The 20,809-nt window shown below is 40.1% G+C and overlaps 2 protein-coding genes across 2 annotated transcripts; both read right to left on the bottom strand.

The window, feature by feature from the left end:
* Positions 1–2,088: 2,088 nt before the first annotated feature.
* Positions 2,089–7,344, bottom strand: LOC308284553 (uncharacterized protein). Its single transcript, XM_080725212.1, has 3 exons — positions 7,124–7,344; positions 5,991–6,189; positions 2,089–4,421 (listed from the first exon to the last, which is right to left on the bottom strand). The coding sequence occupies exons 2-3, from the start codon at positions 6,093–6,095 to the stop codon at positions 2,928–2,930; spliced, it is 1,599 nt and encodes a 532-aa protein (XP_080581338.1). The 5' UTR covers positions 6,096–6,189; positions 7,124–7,344; the 3' UTR covers positions 2,089–2,927.
* A 5,550-nt stretch (positions 7,345–12,894) lies between these two features.
* Positions 12,895–16,839, bottom strand: LOC308284934 (uncharacterized protein; the record flags this gene model as incomplete). The annotated part of the gene is made up of 3 exons (XM_080725658.1): positions 12,895–14,336; positions 15,594–15,742; positions 16,830–16,839. The coding sequence occupies 3 exons, from the start codon at positions 16,837–16,839 to the stop codon at positions 13,107–13,109; spliced, it is 1,389 nt and encodes a 462-aa protein (XP_080581784.1). The 3' UTR covers positions 12,895–13,106.
* Between the last annotated feature and the right edge of the window lie 3,970 nt (positions 16,840–20,809).

Genomic DNA, 20,809 nt, shown 5'->3' with positions numbered 1-20,809 from the left:
ATGATTGGTGAATTTAGAGTACCCACCCCCTTACAAGTCACTGTTTGCAGGGGACAATAAAGTGTCCTGTCCTGATTATGAGCCATTGAGCTGAGTTGAGTGCACTTGCTTTTCTTTCTTTTTCAAAGAAAATGGTGGCAGGCTGTTCCGTAGTCCAGGTAACAAACTTTAGTGAATGTGGTCCCTGTTTTTATGAAGCGTTTTAAGTTGTTGATTTTACCTAACAGTGTTCTTATCCAGTTCTGTTTTCTTTTTTTTATGCGTGTCCTGTGTATGTTTTTTTTTTTTTTTTACAATGGCAGTATTAGAACCCCTTACCCTGGTTAAAATGTGTACCGGTTTAGTTTTTAGAGGACTTTTTATATTTATGTGTCTTATTTTTATATTTTCTTTTATGGTTATTTATTACACATTGTAGTGTACAATACTGTAGTTTGAATTGATACAATAATATATTTTAGTATGAAAAATAATCTGAAGACAAACAGAAATCCCAATGTGTGGTTCTGGGAGATTACGTTTGTTTCCAAAAAGAAAAACACAGAAAAAAAAAGTTATGTAAACACAAATTCAGTTTTAAGCTAAAATAAAGGAGAAACAAAAGAAAAGACGGGAATGAAGTGAAAATGGAAACTGTTACATGTGCATCCGCTATCAGGTCCACTGGACCTATTCCTTGCGTTGTTATGAAGCTACTGAAAAACTCTGTGATTTAAAAAAAAAGCATGAGTCCTTGGTGTTGTCATGAAGGATCTTGTTATGAAGATGTTGCCCCTGCCTTCCCAATCCCCCCCTTTATTTCAAAACCAAATTTATATTGTTGTGCATCCCTTTGTTCTGGTCTGTGCCAAATTGTCACATTGTACTGTTATGTCAAAGGCTACATATTGTTCTCTTTAAACCCCCTTTGAACCCACTGTCATTTTGTATTGTTTTTATTTTAGTTTTGCTCCAATTTTATGACTCCCCATCACAATAAAAATAAAAAATATAAGCAAATATTTTTTTGGAATGGCTTGGTTCAACTCTATAATGCACTACTTTTTGTCACTGGTTGCCATAAATACTTCATACATTTTATAGGACCATATTTTCACAGGTATGACTTCAACCACTGAGCTTCCTGGCACAATTTTGTTTCTCCAACCTCTGTGAACACCAATGTGGCTCAATAACTAACCCATTATATGCACATATGGTCATCTGAATAATCTGTCATGACTCATGAGCCAGGAAAAACAAGTTCTATGATCTGGCATGTTTTGCATATTGACAACTCTGACAAATCACATACTTGACATCCCTGCAAACCCATTTTCCAAAACATTTATGTGGTCAAGGTTAACATCGTTTTCCATTCATTTCAGTAAGATGATGAAAATCAATTGCAGAGACTTGAATATGGGTTAATAAATGTTTCTCAACTTTCTTTAAAGCCAGTGATATGATATCTGATATCCAGGTCCTTTACTGACCCCCCACAACCAATTAAATGTAAGCTTTATTTTTATTGTGTTGCTTATATAATTTAGATCTTATTGATTTAAAAAATATCAGATTTTACATTAAACGTGACTGTTAGTAGGCCTATGTTATATGGGAGGGGAAAGAAAAGAAAAAGGCCTGTTACGAATTGTATATGGATGTCAGGCCCCTCTCACACTGTCAGAATCACTATCATGTCAGTATGACAAGAAAAGGGCCTTGACCTTTTCAAACCAAATGTTAATCAAATATGAATCAATATTCTGTTACTCCTTTGACCATTTCTCACCTCAAATGCCTCAGAATCAAGAATTTAACAAGCTGTGTAATAAACATTCATGATGTACAGTTTGGAACTGTTTCATTTGAAAGCATGGATGCATCCAAGGGTTGGATTTAACCTAGGAGGGGGAAAACGTAGACTAAAACTAGACTCGTTCAATTAGCAGTTTAGATGTGTGAGCTACAGTATATACTCTGTGCATCTTATGAAGTGACATGTTGCAATGTTTTTTAATAGACAAGACCATTTAGATGTTTGAGCATTTTAATTAGAATATAAATTGTTGAAATGATGATCATGGACTTCATCTTATAAGCAAGTTCAATGAAGGTGAGATGAATGAAATTTAGTAAAGAGATGAGTCCTCTCTGTATTCAAAACTAGTTGTCTTCGGGCTTCTTAAGCCGTGACATCATTTTGTAGTCAGGTGCCAAGCAGATTTATTGTCAATATGGGCAGTACTGTGTCCCTCGCTATTTCAACAGATCCGAGACAAAAATAACGACTAAAGTATAATTCTACCACTTTCCTGTCAACAAGAAAGAGAAGAAAAATTAGCTTATAGTAAAAAGATTCACAGGCGCTGGGGCCAGAATCTCTCCTCCGCCTACAAAATGATGTCAGACTTAACAACCCCTACTGTCCTGCAGCCTCTTGTCCACTGAGAATGGAACTGAACAATAATATTTCAGTCTGTCAATATCATAGAGTAAGTCCATGCTCCAGCAACAACAATCAAAGGTGCAACATCAAATGCAGCAGAACATCTGGAAAGAAGGTGAGACATTAATTCTCATATAAAAATAAGACTACTGTGTAAAAAATTCTATCTTCATATTTTGGGCATTTTACCCACTTTGCGTTCAGTAGCTCAACGTTGCAGCTCCAGTGAAGTAGGTCCAGCCAAAATAGTCTAACATTTTCTTTTCAATCTTCTCTGTCAGAGCAAACAAATCATTTTAATTGTATGTTCTCTAGTTGTATTAACTGTAAATGTAATACAGTAATAACCTGTAATACATTTTGGACCCGCTGAAACCCTCTCAAGGAGCCCCACGTGGAGAACCACCGATTTACAGGACAGCCAGACCAATGGATTCTATCTTTGCCTTCCTCTACATTTCCCTCTGTTCTTAGGGGATCGGGCCACATCTTTTTTCTAGGGTCTCCAACCCTCTGGGTCGTAATCAGGGTCACTGTCATGCTCTTGCTCCTCGTCTGCAGAGTCACTGCTGCCCCGATCTTCCTCATTCTCATCACCAATGCATAACTCTCTCTCTGATTGGTTCACGTCATCTGAGGTGATCAAAGCAATTTTCTTCACTTTCTTCTTTTTCCTTCTCTTCCTTTTACTTGGTTCAAAGATTGGTTCACTGTCATGCTCTTGCTCCTCATCTGTTGAGTCACTGTTTCCTTGGCCTTCCTCATTCTCATTACTAACACACAACAGTCTCTTAAATTGGTTCGGATCATCTAAGGTGATCACCCCATTCCTCTTAGGCCTTCCTCTAGGTCTGCCTGAGCACCTTTTTCTTTTTCCCACCTTCTCTTTCTTCTCCTCTTCACCATCATTCTCAGCATTGCACAATGTCTCCATACTTCGTTTAGCATCATCAGCATCAACAGGACTGCTCTCCATTTCATTTGCCTCATCTTTTTCTATTTCAGACTCATTCCTACTTGTCTCCTCCATCTGAACTTTCATCCCTGGAACAGGGACTCGATAATGATGATAACGCTGGATGTGACTCTTCAGGCTAACATTGTGATTAAAGGACTTGTCACAGTGCTGACACTGATAGGGTTTCTCTCCTGTGTGGACGCGCATGTGGGATTTGAGGTGGTTTGGCTGGGTGAATGAGCGCTGGCACACCTCACATACAAACTGCTTCTCTTTTGTGTGCACAACCACATGCCTCTTCAGGGCAGAGTTGCAGAAAAACTCCATGTTGCATATGCGACAAATATGTCTTGTGGGACCTCTGTGAGTCACCAGGTGTTCACGGCGCTCTTGGATCTTGGCAAAAACCTCTGAACAGTCAGGACACTGATAAGGCTTCTCTGCAGGAGGATGGCTCTGCTCATGGAGGAGTTTGTCTGTCCTCGTCCTGAAGGTTGAGCAGCAGTACTTACACACATGCTTGTAGCCATCCTCGTGGGTCTTGTTGTGAACTTTTAGCTTATACTCACAGAAATATCTCTTTCCACACACAATACAAGAATAGGGTTTTTTGTACGCACACGTGTGAGCCCTCTGAGTCTGATTGAAGAAAAATCTTCCGCATTCAGGACAGAGTTGCTTCTGTCCGAATTGTCCAAATGCGGATGTTTTCTCATCTGTATGTTTGTCATCTGTATCTGACTCATCGTCGCTATTGTGGTGCTCCAAGGGATCCCAATCGCTGTCTGAATTGTGATCACCAACACCTCCACTGTCCACCTCGATATTTTGTCCTTCATCTGCAAGCTCATTGTCTGTGTTATGGTTCTCCTGGGGATCCAAAACGCTACACAAACTGTGGTCATTCACCTCTACATTTTGTCCTTCATCTGAGGAGTCCCTTTCATCACTAAAACTAATGACTGCAGTAATGGCAGCAGCAGAACTCTCTGGAACGCTGGTGCAGCTGCGAACATCACTCGAGGGCACTGCCTGTAAAAGATAGATACAGTGTAAGAGATGAGCAGTCATGTCTTCAATCCATACTATAATTAGAGAGAGAGGTCAGTCAGTCAGTAGGTCACAAAATGCATTATCTATTCACTCGCTTCAGCGACTGATCTCAAATTTAACATGGCATTGGCCATTAGCATTATACACACGGTGAAGGAGCCCGAATTTCATTTTTCCCAAAATTATAGCTATTTATTAGCGTTTCTTCACTCTACAGCTCTACAGCCTGTTGTCAGGGTTACGGTCCGTTCCTCCAGGCCATGGGATCTGTAGCCCCGGGCCCACACACACCTCTCTCACAGTTAGGAATGTTGCAGTCTCTCTCTCTCTCTCTCTCTCTCTTTCTCTCTGCATGGGTCACGCATGCAACGGGTGATGTGTGTCTCATCTTCCAACGGGTATAGAAAAATTATGTGGAGCAAATACATCCTCATACTTCTATTCACCTAATTTAGCTGTTAAATTATTTGTATCCATCATAAATATACACTCCTCCATGGGCTGCTCCTTACATTATGATGCTCCGACATATTCTCACGCACACACCATGCAGTTACAGTTACTTTCCCCATAATCCACACTCTGCACATATTTTGCAGCACATATATTCGAACGGGTAAGGTCTAGTTGGAATAATTCTCTTACATTCATTTGGTTAGCTTGGTATTGTGCCCCCTCTGTAAATAAGTAAATATTTACCAGTAAGACTCCATAATCGGGAGATAAATAGGGCAAAAATGTGTTTTTTCCAAAATCTTCTTGATCCATGTTGATGACATGAGTGTAGACATGCTGTGTAGTGATTTTAGTGATTTTAGGGCAAAATCTGTAGGAGCAGTGTCCAAAAATGTGTTTTTAAAAATCGGCCTGAAGGTGGCGCTATATGGGACAGATTCATGTTGATGGGATGAGTGTAGACATACTGTGTAGCGATTTGCGTGATTTTAGGGCAAAAACTGTAGGAGCAGTGTCCAAAAATGTGTTTTAAAAATCGGCCTGAAGGTGGTGCTAGAAGAGGGCCATGTGAGAAATGAGGGGTGGGGTCTCCGCGCCGCCAAGGCGGACGAATAGGTACCGGCCCCGGCTGTCCCGGTCGCTCCTAGCCGGAGTTACGGCATTTTATGTGAGCTGCAGTGTAGGGGGTCCTCCACTGGGGGCGCCACCACTTTTGCATCCGTTCTGGAGCACCAGGAGTCGGTGGTCCCCGGGAATTCCCCGTGAGCAGCCCCGTTGGGGTGGTCATTTGGTCAGTTTAGCACATTTGGTAATTTTTTACATCTGGGGGTCCCCCAGGGACCTGGGGGTCCCTGGAGCTCCGGGGGTCCTTGGAGGTTGTAGTTTGGCAGGTAAGGAGTGTGTGTGCAAAATTTGGCATGGATCGGGGCAACGGTTGCGGAGATATGAGCAGGGCAAGAGTGTGACGTGTGACGTGTGACTGACGGACTGACTCACTCACGTGTGACGTGTGACTGACTCACTCACGGACAGCCTGTGGAGGTTTTGATAGTAAATGCGACCTACGGTCGCAATAACTAGCTATTTAAATACCTTTTCTGTTCGTTGACTCCTCCAATTTCTGGTGAAGTGGCATTGGGGACACAGCTGATAAATAGTCAGGAGGGACTCTCTTGTCGTCTTCTGGACTTCACACATGGACCTGCACACTGGACACTCTTCAAACAGCTGGAGGAGACAGTCTTCATCCACAATGTATTTAGGGACATCGTTTATGGAGGGTGAGGCTTGTCTGCTCAAGGGTCAGGAGAGAAACAGGGAAAAAGCGGACATTTAAACCCAAACCCAAACTATGTCCTCACTAGCTCAGCCTGATGGCCTCAAATGTCTAGTATCTCCCTTTGGTCTAGTGGTTAAGATATTGGACTTCCATTTTATAGACCCGGGTTCGAATCCTGAGTGTTACATTGGTGCCGTGACCAGGATTGGATTTCCCCGTGGGAGGAGGTCAAAAGGGGGATGCGTGTAGCAGAGTGACCCACTGCCTCAGCCTAATGGCCTCAAAAGTCTGGTATCTCCCCTGTTCCACAGGGATAATCCATTTGGTCCATTTGGTTCAAATCCCGGGTGTTACAGTTACACTAGCATTATTATTATTATTTATTTTTTAATCATTTTTATCCCACGATTTTGTAACCCATTTTCACCCAGTGCCAATTGCCTATGTAATCCTGGGCTCTGCTCTCCCTCTGCCGCGCCTGGGGAGACAACGGACTGACCTCATGCTTCCTTTTATGAATGAGAAGTCTAAGTTGCTTCTTTTCACCTGACAGTGGGGATTTCCGCGGTTTGGACATAGTGCGTGGAAGGAACACGTTATTCCAACCAGTTCCTTTAATCCTTTCCCCTCCATCAGGCGCCCCGGCTGGCCAGGGGAAGGCATTATAGAGACCAGGATTACTGCATGTTTTTGTGAGGGTATCTACCCTAGGAGACACAGGGAGAACATGACTCCACACAGAAAGGCCCTTTCGCCAACCCCACCTAGGGTGTGTGTGCTGATGACGCGGAGGAGGGAACACGCCCCCAGCGTCCCCCAGCAGGAATCGAACCCAGGCCCCCACACTAGCATTATTAATAGTGTTATTATTACTACTATTACAGTAACTACAGTGTACTAGTTCTATTCAACCTGCCATCACCATTATGCTTTGGAGCTGACTTACGATAGTGTTGTTGACTCTGCTAGGACAGAGTGAGCAGGGATGCAAGTGGAGTCGGGGTCAGTGACCTCAATTGAGTCTCCATCATATTCATCAACATCCTCTAGTGTCAGCCATCGTCTTTTGGAGGGTTGAAAGGGTTCCTGGCGTGTTGAGCTGAGGATTGAAGGTGGTCTTTTCCAGTGGACTGATGTATCAATGCCAACACTCACAAAAAGCACACTTGTCTGAGAACCTAGTTAGAATGCATAGATAAGTAATAATTATACAATTTTAGATTGCTAAAAGGAACGGCATTAACAGCTGCCAAAACAACATGACAAAAATGGATATTCTGAGCAGCACACACCACAGAAATAACTGTAATACGCACGTATGTAGTGCTAAAATAAATTACCAGAGATATTCCATTTATCAAACCTTGACTTCTAATGGGATTGGCTAGGGTGTCCTTGAAGAGCTGGGTACCAACAGATATCTTCAGTTGTGTGTCAGTCTGGCAACCAAAGTCCCTGGAGATTTTGTGCTGCAAAGACAGCCAAGAACAAATTGCAAATGGAATATGCCAGGGAATGAAGCAAAGGAGCGATCTTCTTTCACTTGATCGTAAATTAGGCCATGAGAAAATAATCAACTTTGATTAAATACTCATCTACAACTGCTATTTTAAAAATGTTCTTATCAGTAATTGCTACAGTAGTCTGCATTTAATCCACATCTCGGTGGCTTTATATACTTGTCCAGGCTAGATCTGTGTCACATTCATTTTTGCTCTAGACTTACTAAAAAATGAGAAGACGTTTTAGAATCTGCCTCAGGTCTACATGGGATACACTTACTGAATTTGAAGGTAGGAAAAAAGCTGCAGGATTCGGTACAGCATCTACCCTCAGTCGTAGGGATTTTGTTAATCCCGCCTGGACCATTCCATAGTTCTCGTAGCATTCCACGTTGAAATGTTTGTTACAGACGAACAGTGCCGCTGTGTTGGTTGTCAAAGACCTACCCATTGCTCTCAACCACAGCTCAATTCTGTGACGATCCTTCGGGAAGCCATGGAGCCCTGTTGTGTGTTCCTTACACTCAAAGAAAGCACACGTACGGCCCATCGCGAAAAATTAAAAAAGAAAAAAATGAATACAGAAAAACCTACTTGAAATTTAAAGACCTAAATAAACTTCAAACAAAAATAAGATTCATCTCCAGAGATGTTTTCAGTTATTGAAAAATATCTTCCCATCTGGTCTTCATTATTTTTTTTGTTGAGGTGTGCTGTAACATGGGTTGTGGGTGTCTTCTTGTGGTGAACTCTAATTGAGAAAAGACAATGGAAACAATAACAAGCAATTAATTCACTGGTGACAGAACAAAAACATATACATTATATTATGTTAACCCACTGGGGCTCCTTAGAGTTAGTACAGGAGGAGGTCCACCATGTTTGTGTGATGGGCAACATTAGCTAAAAATAGCAGATCTACAAGCTCACAATGCCTCGAGCTGTGAGGCATTGTGAGCCTGTAGATCTGCCATTCTCTGAGAGTTGGTGCAGGGGAAAAGAGCAGACCAAAGTACTAGGTCTAGTTGACTAATTATTGAGGGTCTGAACTGTCTGAAAATACACATTCATAATCCAAAACAACATGTTAATAGAAAAGGTAATGTGTGTCAAACAACTACTGTATATAAAGCATCTATGAAATCTATGCAAAGGTTTAATCTGCAACACAGTTTTATACAATATGTAGTATAGTGGGTGTCTCTGCCTCATCTCTCTCTCTAGGAGTTCCTTAAGCCTGGTAGGCGAGGTTAGGAGTTCCTTGACGTGAAAAAGGTTGAAGAACCCAATACTGATGATCTGCACCTTGTGTTTATCTTGCTTACTGTAAATTGCGATTATAAGAGTGTCTGCTAAATGCCTAAATTGTAAATTATAACCCCTAGATTGATTTTGTAGCTAGTTTGTTTTCCAGTTAGCTGCGGGCAGCAGGGGCAGCTAATCAAATTAATAATGGGTGTGTTTGATTTAGTTGTGCCAACATGCACGGACATGACTTGTTGGCAGTTGGCACACTCGGGCGCCACCTAAATCCAACATCACTATTTGATTTAGCTGCAGCTCTGTTGCTTACTAGCCTGCCTGCATGTTTTAAATCACCTAGTCTATAGTTTTTAACCTGAACTGGAAAAGTTCAGGTAAGATTTCATAACTCTTAAATGTTTTATTTTGTTTTAGTCAATTCGATTGCCTTCTCTTATGCAGAAGTTTTTTTATAGGCATTTCCATTAGGCTTCTTGCAAGCAAGTGCATCGATTTCAAAAGCAACACAGCAATGCCCTGGTAAATATAAAACAACGAATAGGTTTAAGTATTGTTTTAAGTACTCCAGTAGGCTACTACTCAAGTAAAAGAATATTGAAATGAGTAACATTCACCCAGGTGTATGGGTATCTAATACTAATAGCCTAGTACTACTACTATAATTACTTAGTATTAGGAGCTGAGGTTGTCTGCTTTGTCCACCACTGGTTGTTATGACACTCAAACCGTCAAACGCATGTATCCCTCTTCCACGAATACCAGTCTGCATACTGCATTGCATAGCATTCTAACTGTTAGCAGCATTAGCTGTTGCTAAATGGCAATAGAAACACAGCACAATATTTATACTCACAATAACTCTCATCTGTATTGTGTTGTCACGGACGAAAAGAGGCATGCATGGTGTCCAGTCCAGCGGTGTGTGTAACCACAGCAGCAGACACACACTCAAAGTGGTCAGGACCATCAGGACCTCTGGATGTTGCCATCAACTGCAGGTTGCATATCCGGTCTGGAGCGGATACGGAAACGGTTTTGTCTTTGGAGATTTCTGCCTGGTTTTCTGGCGGTTCGTCGCATTACCGCCACCTTCTGTTTAGCTCAGAGGACTTGAATGAATGAATCTTCAATGAAGAAAATACACCCGCACACTGCCACTTGCAGGTTTCAAGTATACATTTATTAAAAGCAACGTTTCGGTCGGTAGACCTTCCTCAAGCTAAATTCAGTTATGGCTGACAAAACACTAAATGCATTTCTACAGGTACAAACACCCAATCAGAAACACTCAATGTGATCACTCATTTCAGACAGCTGTGTTGACATAGTCATGTGACTCAGGTCCACAGGTCCTCTAAGTATCATTGAAAATAACAAATTACAATAATACAAAGGAAAATCAAGAAAAGTCATGCCAAATAATACACGGAAATCAACAATTATACAAAAAACAAATTCAAAAAATGTCATAATGTCCTACTCTCAATGTCAGAGTGGAAAACAGAACATAATAAAGCAAAACAAGAAATACAAAATGCATAGGGACCAGCTAAGAAGTGACTAAATTGATAACAAGGCCCTCACTGACTGAGGCTCTCTTTTAGAAGTTATATTTATAGCATTACATTCAATTTATAGCATTACATTCAATAACAGCTCGTCATTTAGCCCTCTAGGATGAAGAGTCTGTAAAGTATGTATCCAGTATGCTTCTCGTTGTTTAAGTAGAAGATCATGGTTACCACCTCTCCTTGGTAGTCTGAGCTCAGAGGACTTAAAATCTGTCCCATGAACAGATTTACCGGTATTTTATTAATTAGAACAAATTATCTCTGCTTGATCGATGTCCAAATTATTTTTCTTTATGCATACATGCCACTGCCATTTGAGATTGTCAGGAATGGTAGGTAGATATACATACATTCTTATTCGTATCTTCTTTATTTCTACTATTGTCTGTGTAGGAAACATATGGCATTTGGAGGTTGAGTGGTAAGCTATAAATTATATTGCAGCCTCTGTCAAAAAGGTATAGTGGGGTGTATATATTATTTGTAAAATAAAAATCAATACAAATGGAAGGGACACAGCGTTAGGCGGCCTAGGCGACCACCTATACCTCTTGAGATCTGATCTAGCCTAAATTAGAAAATAAAATAAAATCTCTATTTCCATTCTGACTCATTGAATGCCCTTTTCAAGATGGCCGCCAAGTACCAGGATGCCACGTTCCTAAATTTCTAGTGCACAGATCAATTTTTAGTGCACGGATCGTGCACGCCCATGCACCATATATGCACCATATGTGTAGTACTTTTTAACAGCTTTCAAACAAAAAATTCCGCTTGGAAATCCGTTCAGGCATTCATGAGATAGAAGCCTTCAAAGTCAGACAAAACAAACACTGCCACCTTCCTAAATTTCTAGTGCACGGATCAATTTTTAGTGCACGGATCGTGCACGCCCATGCCTAGATCATGCACCATATGTGTAGTACTTTTTAACAGCGTTCAAACAAAAAAATCCGCTTGGAAATCCGTTCAGGCATTCATGAGATACAAGCCTTCAAAGTCAGACAAAACAGCCATTTTTGACATTTTGAAAGATGTGTTTGTTATGGGGCTAAACATGCAATTTCGAAATTGCGATCATGCCTAATACATTTGAGGCATTTTTAGAATTTTTTTTATAAAAAAAAAAATTTGATTTTTTTTTTTTTTTTTCAAAATGGCTTCCAACTCGGGAAACTAGGGCTGTGGCAGCCTGGGAGTACTGTAATAACTCGTGAAACTCGTGCCTTGGCAGTCAATGAGTTAAGACCTGACTGGACAGTATAATGTGGAGAGGGCCAGCTTGAATAACAGCCCAGTTTTCCGAAAGAATGTCGCTGGCATTTCGGGGCTGGCACTTCGCTGGCATTTCGGCTGGCATTTCGCCTATATTGACTCTCATTCCTGCATATGCCACTGGGATATTGAAGAGAACACCAGTCAACTATCTAAGTAAATAAATCGAACAAGACAAGTAAACGTTAAGTAGTGTCAGCAGAAAATATTCAGATCACTTTCCCCTTTTCCCTCCATTGAATTCAATTCAAGATGCCTTATCATCACCGGTTGATTAATCTCTCGAGACAGCCTCAGAGTCGCTACGCTTCTGAGAGGAAAAGAGACAGACCGAGTGGGCGTCGCCCTTTCTTTGCGATGGCTCGCCAGATTGCCAGTTGATATTTTGATCACTGATTTTGGTGATTACTCTAGCACCACCAGATTAGGCTAAGTTTTCTCATTTCACACAGGATATGATATCTCTAAAATTAATTAGCAGATTGCCATGGAACTGATGTGATCTTTGTGAAACTTGACCTTTCCTCTATATAGCCCACCTTAAAAAGATAGCTGGATAATAACCCTTAATACATTATAATTAATACATTATAATTGCCCTCTATAACTACAATTGTTAATTAAAAACTCCTTAAATATTTGATTGATTCATCTTTCACCGGAAAACGCCCGTCACAATTGATGATGTCATTTGTCCATGTGTGGTTCAGCCCGAATATAAGGAGTGTGATGGTCTATTTCTAAAATAAACACAATATTTTAGGTGTTTTAAATTGTAATGCAATAGTAAGGCATATACGACTTATTAGCCAGGGATCCTTTTAAGGCCAAACAATTTATCTAAAATTCTAACCCTGTTTGAGTGACCCCATGTCCTATTGTCTGGATGCCACCCTCAGGCCAAAATATCAGCTCAAGTTTCACATAAATTGTGTTCTAGAACTGTAAATACATTTGAGTGGTGAAAACTAACAGGAAACAAGAATAATGTGTAATAAACTAATAACATCATCCAACTGCCATTTACAATATTCATGTTTAATGAACTTTTCGATGATACAGTTACAGTATTATATACTGAAACTGATAAAGGATCTGCCAGGACATCAAAAAGTCAGAAACAATCTAAACAAAATTGTAGACCCTGCCAAACAGTCCCCGCCACCAGAGTCATTCTTCAGCAACACAACATCCTTTAGGTATAAACATATCCTTTTCGGAAATAAAAAATAATATTGAAACTGTCTGGAACCCTCTCAAGGACCCCAGACTCCATGTTGAGAACAACTGATTTACAAGACAGCCAGACCAATGGATTCTACCTTTGCTTTCCTCTACATCTCCCTCTGTCCTTACAGGATCGGGCCCCAACTTTCTTCTTGGTTCTCCGCTTCGCTGGTTCAAAATCCGGGTCACTGTCAAGCTCTGGCTCCTCATCTGTGGAGTCACTGTTTCCCTGGTCTTTCTCATTCTCATCCCTCTTAGGCCTTCCTATAGGTCTGCCTGTGGGCCTGTAGTAATTACTGTATTTAAATGTCTTTGTACATTTGTCTTCTTGCTTTTCCTCCTCAGTATCACCACCATTCTTAGCGTTGCACAATGTGTCCTTACTTGGCTCAGCCTCCTCAGCATCAACAGCACTGCTCTCCATCTCAGCATCAACAGCACTCTCCATTTCATTAGTCTCATCTTTTTCTACCTCAGACTCATTTGTACTTGTCTTCTCTATCTGAACTTTCATCCCTGGGTCAGGGACTTGTCCATGATAACGCTGGATGTGACTCTTCAGGCTAACATTGTGATTAAAGGACTTGTCACAGTGCTGACACTGATAGGGTTTCTCTCCTGTGTGGACACGCATGTGGGATTTAAGGTGGCTTGACTGGGTGAATGAGCGCTGGCACACCTCACATACAAACTGCTTTGCTTTTGTGTGCACAGCCACATGCCTTTCCAGTGCAGAGTATTTGGAAAACTCCATGTTGCATATGAGACAAATATGTCTTGTGGGGCCTCTGTGAGTCACCAGGTGTTTACGGCGCTCTAGCTTCTTGGCAAACACCTCTGGACAGTCAGGACATTGATAGGGTTTCTCTGCAGGAGGATGGCTCTGCTCATGGAGGAGTTTGTTATGCCTTGTGCTGAAGGTTGAGCAGCAGTACTTGCACTCATGCTTGTAGCCATCCTCGTGGGTCTTAATGTGAGTTTTTAGATGAACCTCAGATAAAAATCTCTTGCCACACACAAGACAAGGATTGGGCTTTTTGTACTCACATAGGTGAGCCTTCTGCATCTGACTGTTGATAAATTTTCCGCACTCGGGACAGAGTTTGCGGCAAACCTTTTCATGTCCCTCATCTGCATCAGACTCAAACTCACTGTCCGCAAGCTCCCAATCACTGTCTGAGTTGTGTTCTCCCTGATCCACCTCACTAGATTCTTCATCTGAGGAGTCATTTTTATCACTAAAACCAATAATTTCAGTAATGGCAGCAGCAGAACTCTCTGGATCACTGGTGCAGCAGCGAGTGTCACTCGAGGGCACTGCCTGTAAAAGACAGAGAAGAGCGTTCACCTTTGCAGTCTTTCATTGTTACATTACATTACATGCATTTAACTAGTGTGCCAAATCCGTAAAAGGTTGGCAAAGCATTTTCAAGGTGCACTGTGACCTATTGGCAGGACAAAAATGTAGAGGATCAAAAGGCCAGTCTGGTGGGTTGTTTAGGGTAGATGCCTAAAATAGGCAATAATGCAGTTGTATCCATGATCAGATACAGTATGTGTTTGGGACTATGTCTGCTTTGCATATTCACTCACTGAACTGAAACACAGAGAGCTTGTTCACTGATCAGACAACTCAACACGTTCGTTCTCTGGATCGCCCCTCTGACGATGGGATCTATAATAGTGTATATGTCACAGTTAGTTTGAGATTCAGTTAGATTGAGAACAGGAGCGCTCGTTTTTGTGCACAAGGTGGAGCAGACGATGCCTCCTTCGGGGAACTAGGAATAATTTGACTGAGGTTAGGGTTAGGATTATGGTTAGGTTTAGGCATAGTTTTACTGAGGTTAGGGTTAGGTTTAGGCATAGTTTTATTGAGGTTAGGGTTAGGACCCACCACATTATGAAATTCTCTACTGTATATCTAATAATAATAATCTCTGGAAAACAGAGTCTTGAATCAATTCATTCATTCTGCAGTTTTTTATAGTAGCTGACAGTTTTACAGTTTTTTGTTTTTTTCTATTTCTATATCTAAATAATAAAGCACATTATCAAGAAGACTACTGAACAAAAAAAGACCATCCCTAGTTGTGGAGCAGATCAGTGGCCATATGGTTAAAGTGTCCACCATACTTAAGACGGTATAGTAAAAATGGGGCCCAATGCCCCCTTGCTTGGACTCCGCACCAATTAAGGGTTGGATTGGGGGTCCCCTGCGACATACTATTGTCCCCTGTGACATACTATTGTCATGTCAATTGTGTGTACTTGTACATCAAGCTGCCTCTCGCTATACAGAAATAGGCTTACTTACTAGTCGGTTAATACTTCGCATTTGAGGTGATGGAACAAAAAAGGCACATGCATAGCAACAGGTCCTTGCAGCAATTCAACAATGATGGCCAAAGCTACAGAGCTAATAGTAGTAACAAATAGCTAGTCAGTTATTATTCTGAATAGAAAGATCATACTATAAATGGTGTATGTGTTTTATAATATGATTCCTTTACATCAATATTCAGTTTAATTTCAATAAGGACATAATGGATACATAACTAGCTAATATTTACAATACCTTCTCTGTTTGTTGACTCCTCCAGTTTCTGATGAAGTGGCATTGGGGACACAGTTGATAAACAGTCAGGAGGGACTCTATTGTCGTCTTCTGGACTTCACATGTGGAGCTGCACACTGGACAATCTTCAAACAGCTCAAGGAGACAGTCTTCATCCACAACGTATTTAGGGACATTGTTTATGGAGGGTGAGGCTTGTCTGCTCAAGGGTCAGTAGAGAAAGATGGAATAAAGGGAAAAGGGAACACAAAACAGATGTCATCAATACTAGAAGTGTTTGTTATATACTGTTAATACAATTACTACCTTCACTTTATAACACTATTTCCAAAACAGTGGGTCTGAACCCAGTTTTGGGTCACAGACCAATTTTTATGTGTTGCGTTGCGAGTAAATATAACCCGTTTTGTTTTCTACAATATACAACCAATATTTTAAAAGATTTAAAAGTGTAAACAAACAAGTCACAACTTTTCATTGATTAAAGAAATTCCAAACTGTTTCCAAATTATAAAATAAATTTCTATTAATATCCATGAATAAATAAGAAGACGTAAATAGCAGATCTACAAGCTCGCAACATGGTGCAAATGTTCACAAGTCTGGGTCCCACCCTCATCAAAAAACACTACTGAATCACTACACAAAACCTATTCGTGTAGTAGTGACTTTGTAGTCATGTGTAGCAATTGTGTAGTAAATCTGTAATGTATTCACTACTCATGACACACCAGTAGAGTTTTGTAGTGAAACAGTAGTGTTTCCAGTAGTAATCAAGCGGAGTGGTGAAAAAACTGTTAAAACACTACTGCTTCACTACAAGGGAATTTAAATAGTGATTATGTAGAGATTTTACTACTTGTTTATGTGTAGTGAATATGTAGTCACAACACTACATATTCACTACTCATGACACACCAGTAGAGTTTTGTAGTGAAACAGTAGTGTCAGTAGTGAATATGTAGTAACAAGTAGAGTTTTTTACTACTTGCTCATATAGTGTGTGGCAATTGTAGTCCTACAGCAGCCATGTTTTTTGGGGGGGCAAACACAGGTGTTCTGATTGGAGTAGAACATTATTAGTTCTATGCCAATCAAACAATTGAAACACCTGTGTTTGACCCAAAACATATAGTTAATATGTAGTAAAAACACTACAGAAACACTACTTGTTCTACCTTGGAACCAGTTTAAACCGGTTTGTGGGAAGCTGCTGCTAACAGCCAGGAGTTTTACCAGCTCTCATGGAGTCATTTCATTTATTCCTTTTCGGTAGGTGAAAGTTAAAACACTGGATAATGTAACTGTTTTACATGTATGTTAAGAATGTTTTCTGTTGTGTTTTTGTAGAAAGTGTGTATATTCCTGCATGCTAGCAGCTAACCAGTAAACAAATACTAAGCTAATGCTAACGTTAGCTGATGCTAAAGTTATTACAGTACATCCTAAAGGAACTGAATTTTCAAAATGTGTTGTGGACAGCTTATAGTAGGCCTATGTCCTTTTGATAGAAGCGGTAATTTTTTTGTTTTGTATTATCATAAGGTGTTTTGATGTGTAGAATGTGTGGGTAACAGAGCTAACAGAGTTATTTAGCAGCAGTTTTTCTTCTGTAAACTGTCAGAGTTAAGGGGAGACCTTGACATTTGAAGAAACACTGTTGTGAATGGTTATTCATTGTATTGTATCCACATCCAGAAGCTATTTATTGTTTTTATTGTTACAAGAATTGTATAAATTCCTGTTTCTCATTATGTCTACATTCAGTAGCTATTTACTATTTGTATGTAAAGCCTCCTGGGACCCCATGCTATATTATTAGAAGTTGGGAACCAAATGGACCTGTCCCATTTGAACACTGTATAGGGGAGTTATGGGGGATTATAGCCAAATGCATAACTGGGGGTCCTTGAAATTGAAATGTTGGAGAACCAGTTCTGGGCTCAGCTGAGGTGTGTGTGTGTGTGTGTGTGTGTGTGTGTGTGTGTGTGTGTGTGTGTGTGTGTGTGTGTGTGTGTGTGTGTGTGTGTACATACATACAGTACACATACACACACGTTACCAACTAACATTGTTAGGCAACAGCAACATTAATGCATTGGCTTGCAGCATGTTTTTGTTTAAAGTAATTAATGTCAGTGTTACTGATATTCTTATACTCATTGCTTAATTTGTGCTAGCTGCAAAGTGCAACACTAGATTTTTTTTAAATATGTTGAATCTAGGGTTGCAATACCTCCCTTTTTTTCCTAAATGTTGAACTTTGGAAGCTCTCGTCTTCAATAATACAACATCCCGCTGCCTCTTATGTGACATTTAGATCCAGGTGGTACAGTGGACAATTGAGTGAGTGATTTCCCATGAGCGCTTCCAAACTCCAGCACTTAGAACCTGAACTGAATTTCTTGACAGAAAGTAGATCATAACATGTCTATGTGGATTTTTATGAAACAAACACTTTGCAGATAGCAAGAGGATACCGGTAATTCAAGCTTTCCATAGAGCGCAATATTGGTGAGTTTGATGTCGTTTAATATAATCAGATTGCAAAAAAAAAATGTTTTGATGCATTGGCTGCCTATGGGAGCGGTATTGCAACCCTAGATTCAACCAATAAAAAAAAAATCTAGTGTTGCAATTTGCGGCTAAATTTGTACATTGCTAGTGCATAGTGACTGTGATATCCACCCCTATACTCATTGATGATATCTGCATCCATTCATAGATGTATTGATATAATATTAATTCATATAGGTCTAATCAGTGACCCTGTTGACTGTTAACCATTCAAGCCCCCTAAATAATCATATTTGAGCTGGGGACCCTCCACCCTGACAAGCACTTGGAGTAGTAAGCTTGTGTAGTAAGCTTGTAGATCTGCTATTCACAATTGTTGCCTCTTTCTTATATCATTTGACAATTTGGCCAATGTTTGACCACGTTTTATATAGTTTGTTTTTCACTTTTGATGTTCATTGTTCCCACTATGGCATGGCAGCTTGTGTCAGCTTGTATCATTTAATTTTGGAATATATATATTTTTTAAATTAATTTATAACAACAAAAAACAAATGTGTGTGTTTGTGAAGATGCAGCTTCTGAAGACGGTTCAGAAAGCAACTCCAAAAAAGGAGTGATCCTTTCAAGAAAGAGAAGAGGGAGACATTGCTTTCAGAGCAGCCATACGTTTCCAATGAAGACAGTCAAGACACCAATGACTCCACCATCTCAGAGAGAGAGATCTTCCACCATCTGGATCAACACAATCTGGATGCAGCATTCCAGAGGAGGTTCAACAGTTGGAAAGGTAGGAAGTATTGTTTGTTTAAATAACTGGCTGCATAAATTCATGTTTTTAACATTACAGCACATAACATTGCAGCATGCCCGACATGTTTCCATAACATGACGTTGGGATATCACTAGCTCTGGTCCATAGCATTAGTGGAGTTCTCCCTAACGCTATGTTAGTCTACCTCCACACCTCCTTGGCAAAACCGGAAAGCCCGCTCGTCTGGTCCGGAAAAAGAAAGAAAAAAAAACAAAAAACTGTTTCGCCCTCACCAAACCAAAGGTATTAGGGGACAGTTGAAAGCTTACTCTACTTAGTGGATGCAGTCTGGGCCCCCCACCACACACTTAAAATACATATATAGGCGAAATGAAAAGTCTCATTGGGTGTTATTCATCTCTGTGACGTTGGAAGCGCTGTCATTAACGCTATGGACCAGAACTAGGATAACGCTTGACAAACTTTCATATTTGACTATACGATTAAAAATACAATAAGTGAATTGTTTGTGATATTGTTTGTTTTGTTTTTCTCTTTGTGTTTGTGACAATCTGCAGAAGACCCCAATACCTTTCTGCAGGCGAGACCACTCGGCCTGCCGTGATCGTCGGTGAAACCAACTGCACAATTGGGGCCATGCCTGTGTTGACGATGTATCTCATAACGTGTTCACCTTTCACCTCACATACCCCAAGTGCAACATGACTAAAGGAAAATACTATGGCCTGAAGGCAAAAAAGTCTGTGGTTGCAGATCATTAACCTTAAAGGTGCTGTAAGTGATGTCTTTGTTAAAATGTGTTTTAAATATCTCTTTCCATAGCAATCATTGTTATAGTGTTTGTTCAGTAAGAAGAGCGGTTTTAGTAAAAGCATGAATATTTAAAATTTAAAATAAAATGTAATAACAAGTAAATGAAGAAAACATGTGTTCTGTGCTTATTCTCATTATGATCTTTTTACCTTATTCTAAACATTTTGGTTGATATGAGACAATTTGTCTAGATTAATGAATATTTTGCTTGAATTAATTGGGGCTTTTTTGCAGTGTGTAAAAGTAAAAGGAATGAATAGTTGTTGTCGTCATTGCTTAATAGTAAGACTGAAGTGATTGAATGATAATCGTATACAGTTTCAAAAGTGATTCAAAAGGGTTTGTGTAGAAACTAAAAGTAATTAATTAGTGATCAGTAGTGATAAAACACTACCTAAACGCTACACACACAAGGATGTAGTAATTCCACAGGGATTGAGAAGAGATCCAGCAGTGAATGTGTAAGCATTGTGTAGAGTTTCAAAAGTGATTCAAAGGGGTTTGTTTAATAGTAAGACAGAAGTGATTGAATGATAATTGTGTAGTTTCAAAGGTGATTCAAAAGGGTTTGTGTAGAAATGAAAAGTAATTCAGTAGTGATAAAACACTACAGAAACACTACAGAAACACTACACACACAAGGATGTATTAATTCCATTGGGATTGTGAAGAGATACAACAGTGATTGTGTAATAATTCAATAATAAATGTGAAAGAATTGAGTAGTGATTGAGTAGTGATTGGATAGTACTTTCCCAAAAGCCAATAGTGATGCTGAAGTAATTAAGTAGCAGTCGTGCAGTGATTTGAATAGGCATTAAGTAGTGATTATCAGTAGTGATTCAGTGGGTGAAACCAGCCATTTCTCTACTCATTACTACTTAAAATCACTACTTAAATCACTACACATTGCAATAGTAATCAAGTAGTGAAATGGTAGTGTTTGTGTAGACATTTAGTAGTAGTGATGAGTAGTGATTCAGTAGTGTTTTTTGATGAGGGCTACCATTATGCTTTGGAGATGACTTACGATAGCGTTGACTCTGCTCTCAAGACAGATTGAGCAGGGATGTACGTGGAGTCAGGGTCAGTGACCTCAGCGGAGTCTCCA

This window comes from Nannobrachium achirus (genome assembly GCF_963921795.1).
Source record: "Nannobrachium achirus genome assembly, chromosome: 5".
NCBI classification, from domain to species: domain Eukaryota; kingdom Metazoa; phylum Chordata; class Actinopteri; order Myctophiformes; family Myctophidae; genus Nannobrachium; species Nannobrachium achirus.
This window is presented reverse-complemented; position numbering and strand designations above follow the sequence as displayed.

What these genes read in the sequence shown, in the direction of transcription:
- LOC308284553 (XM_080725212.1), bottom strand. Translation starts at nt 6,095, where the DNA reads ATGTGTGAAGTCCAGAAGACGACAAGAGAGTCCCTCCTGACTATTTAT. An exon ending in GGAGTCAACGAACAGAAAAG is followed by an intron (nt 4,422 to 5,990) that starts GTATTTAAATAG and finishes TATCTTTTACAG; the next exon opens with GCAGTGCCCTCGAGTGATGT.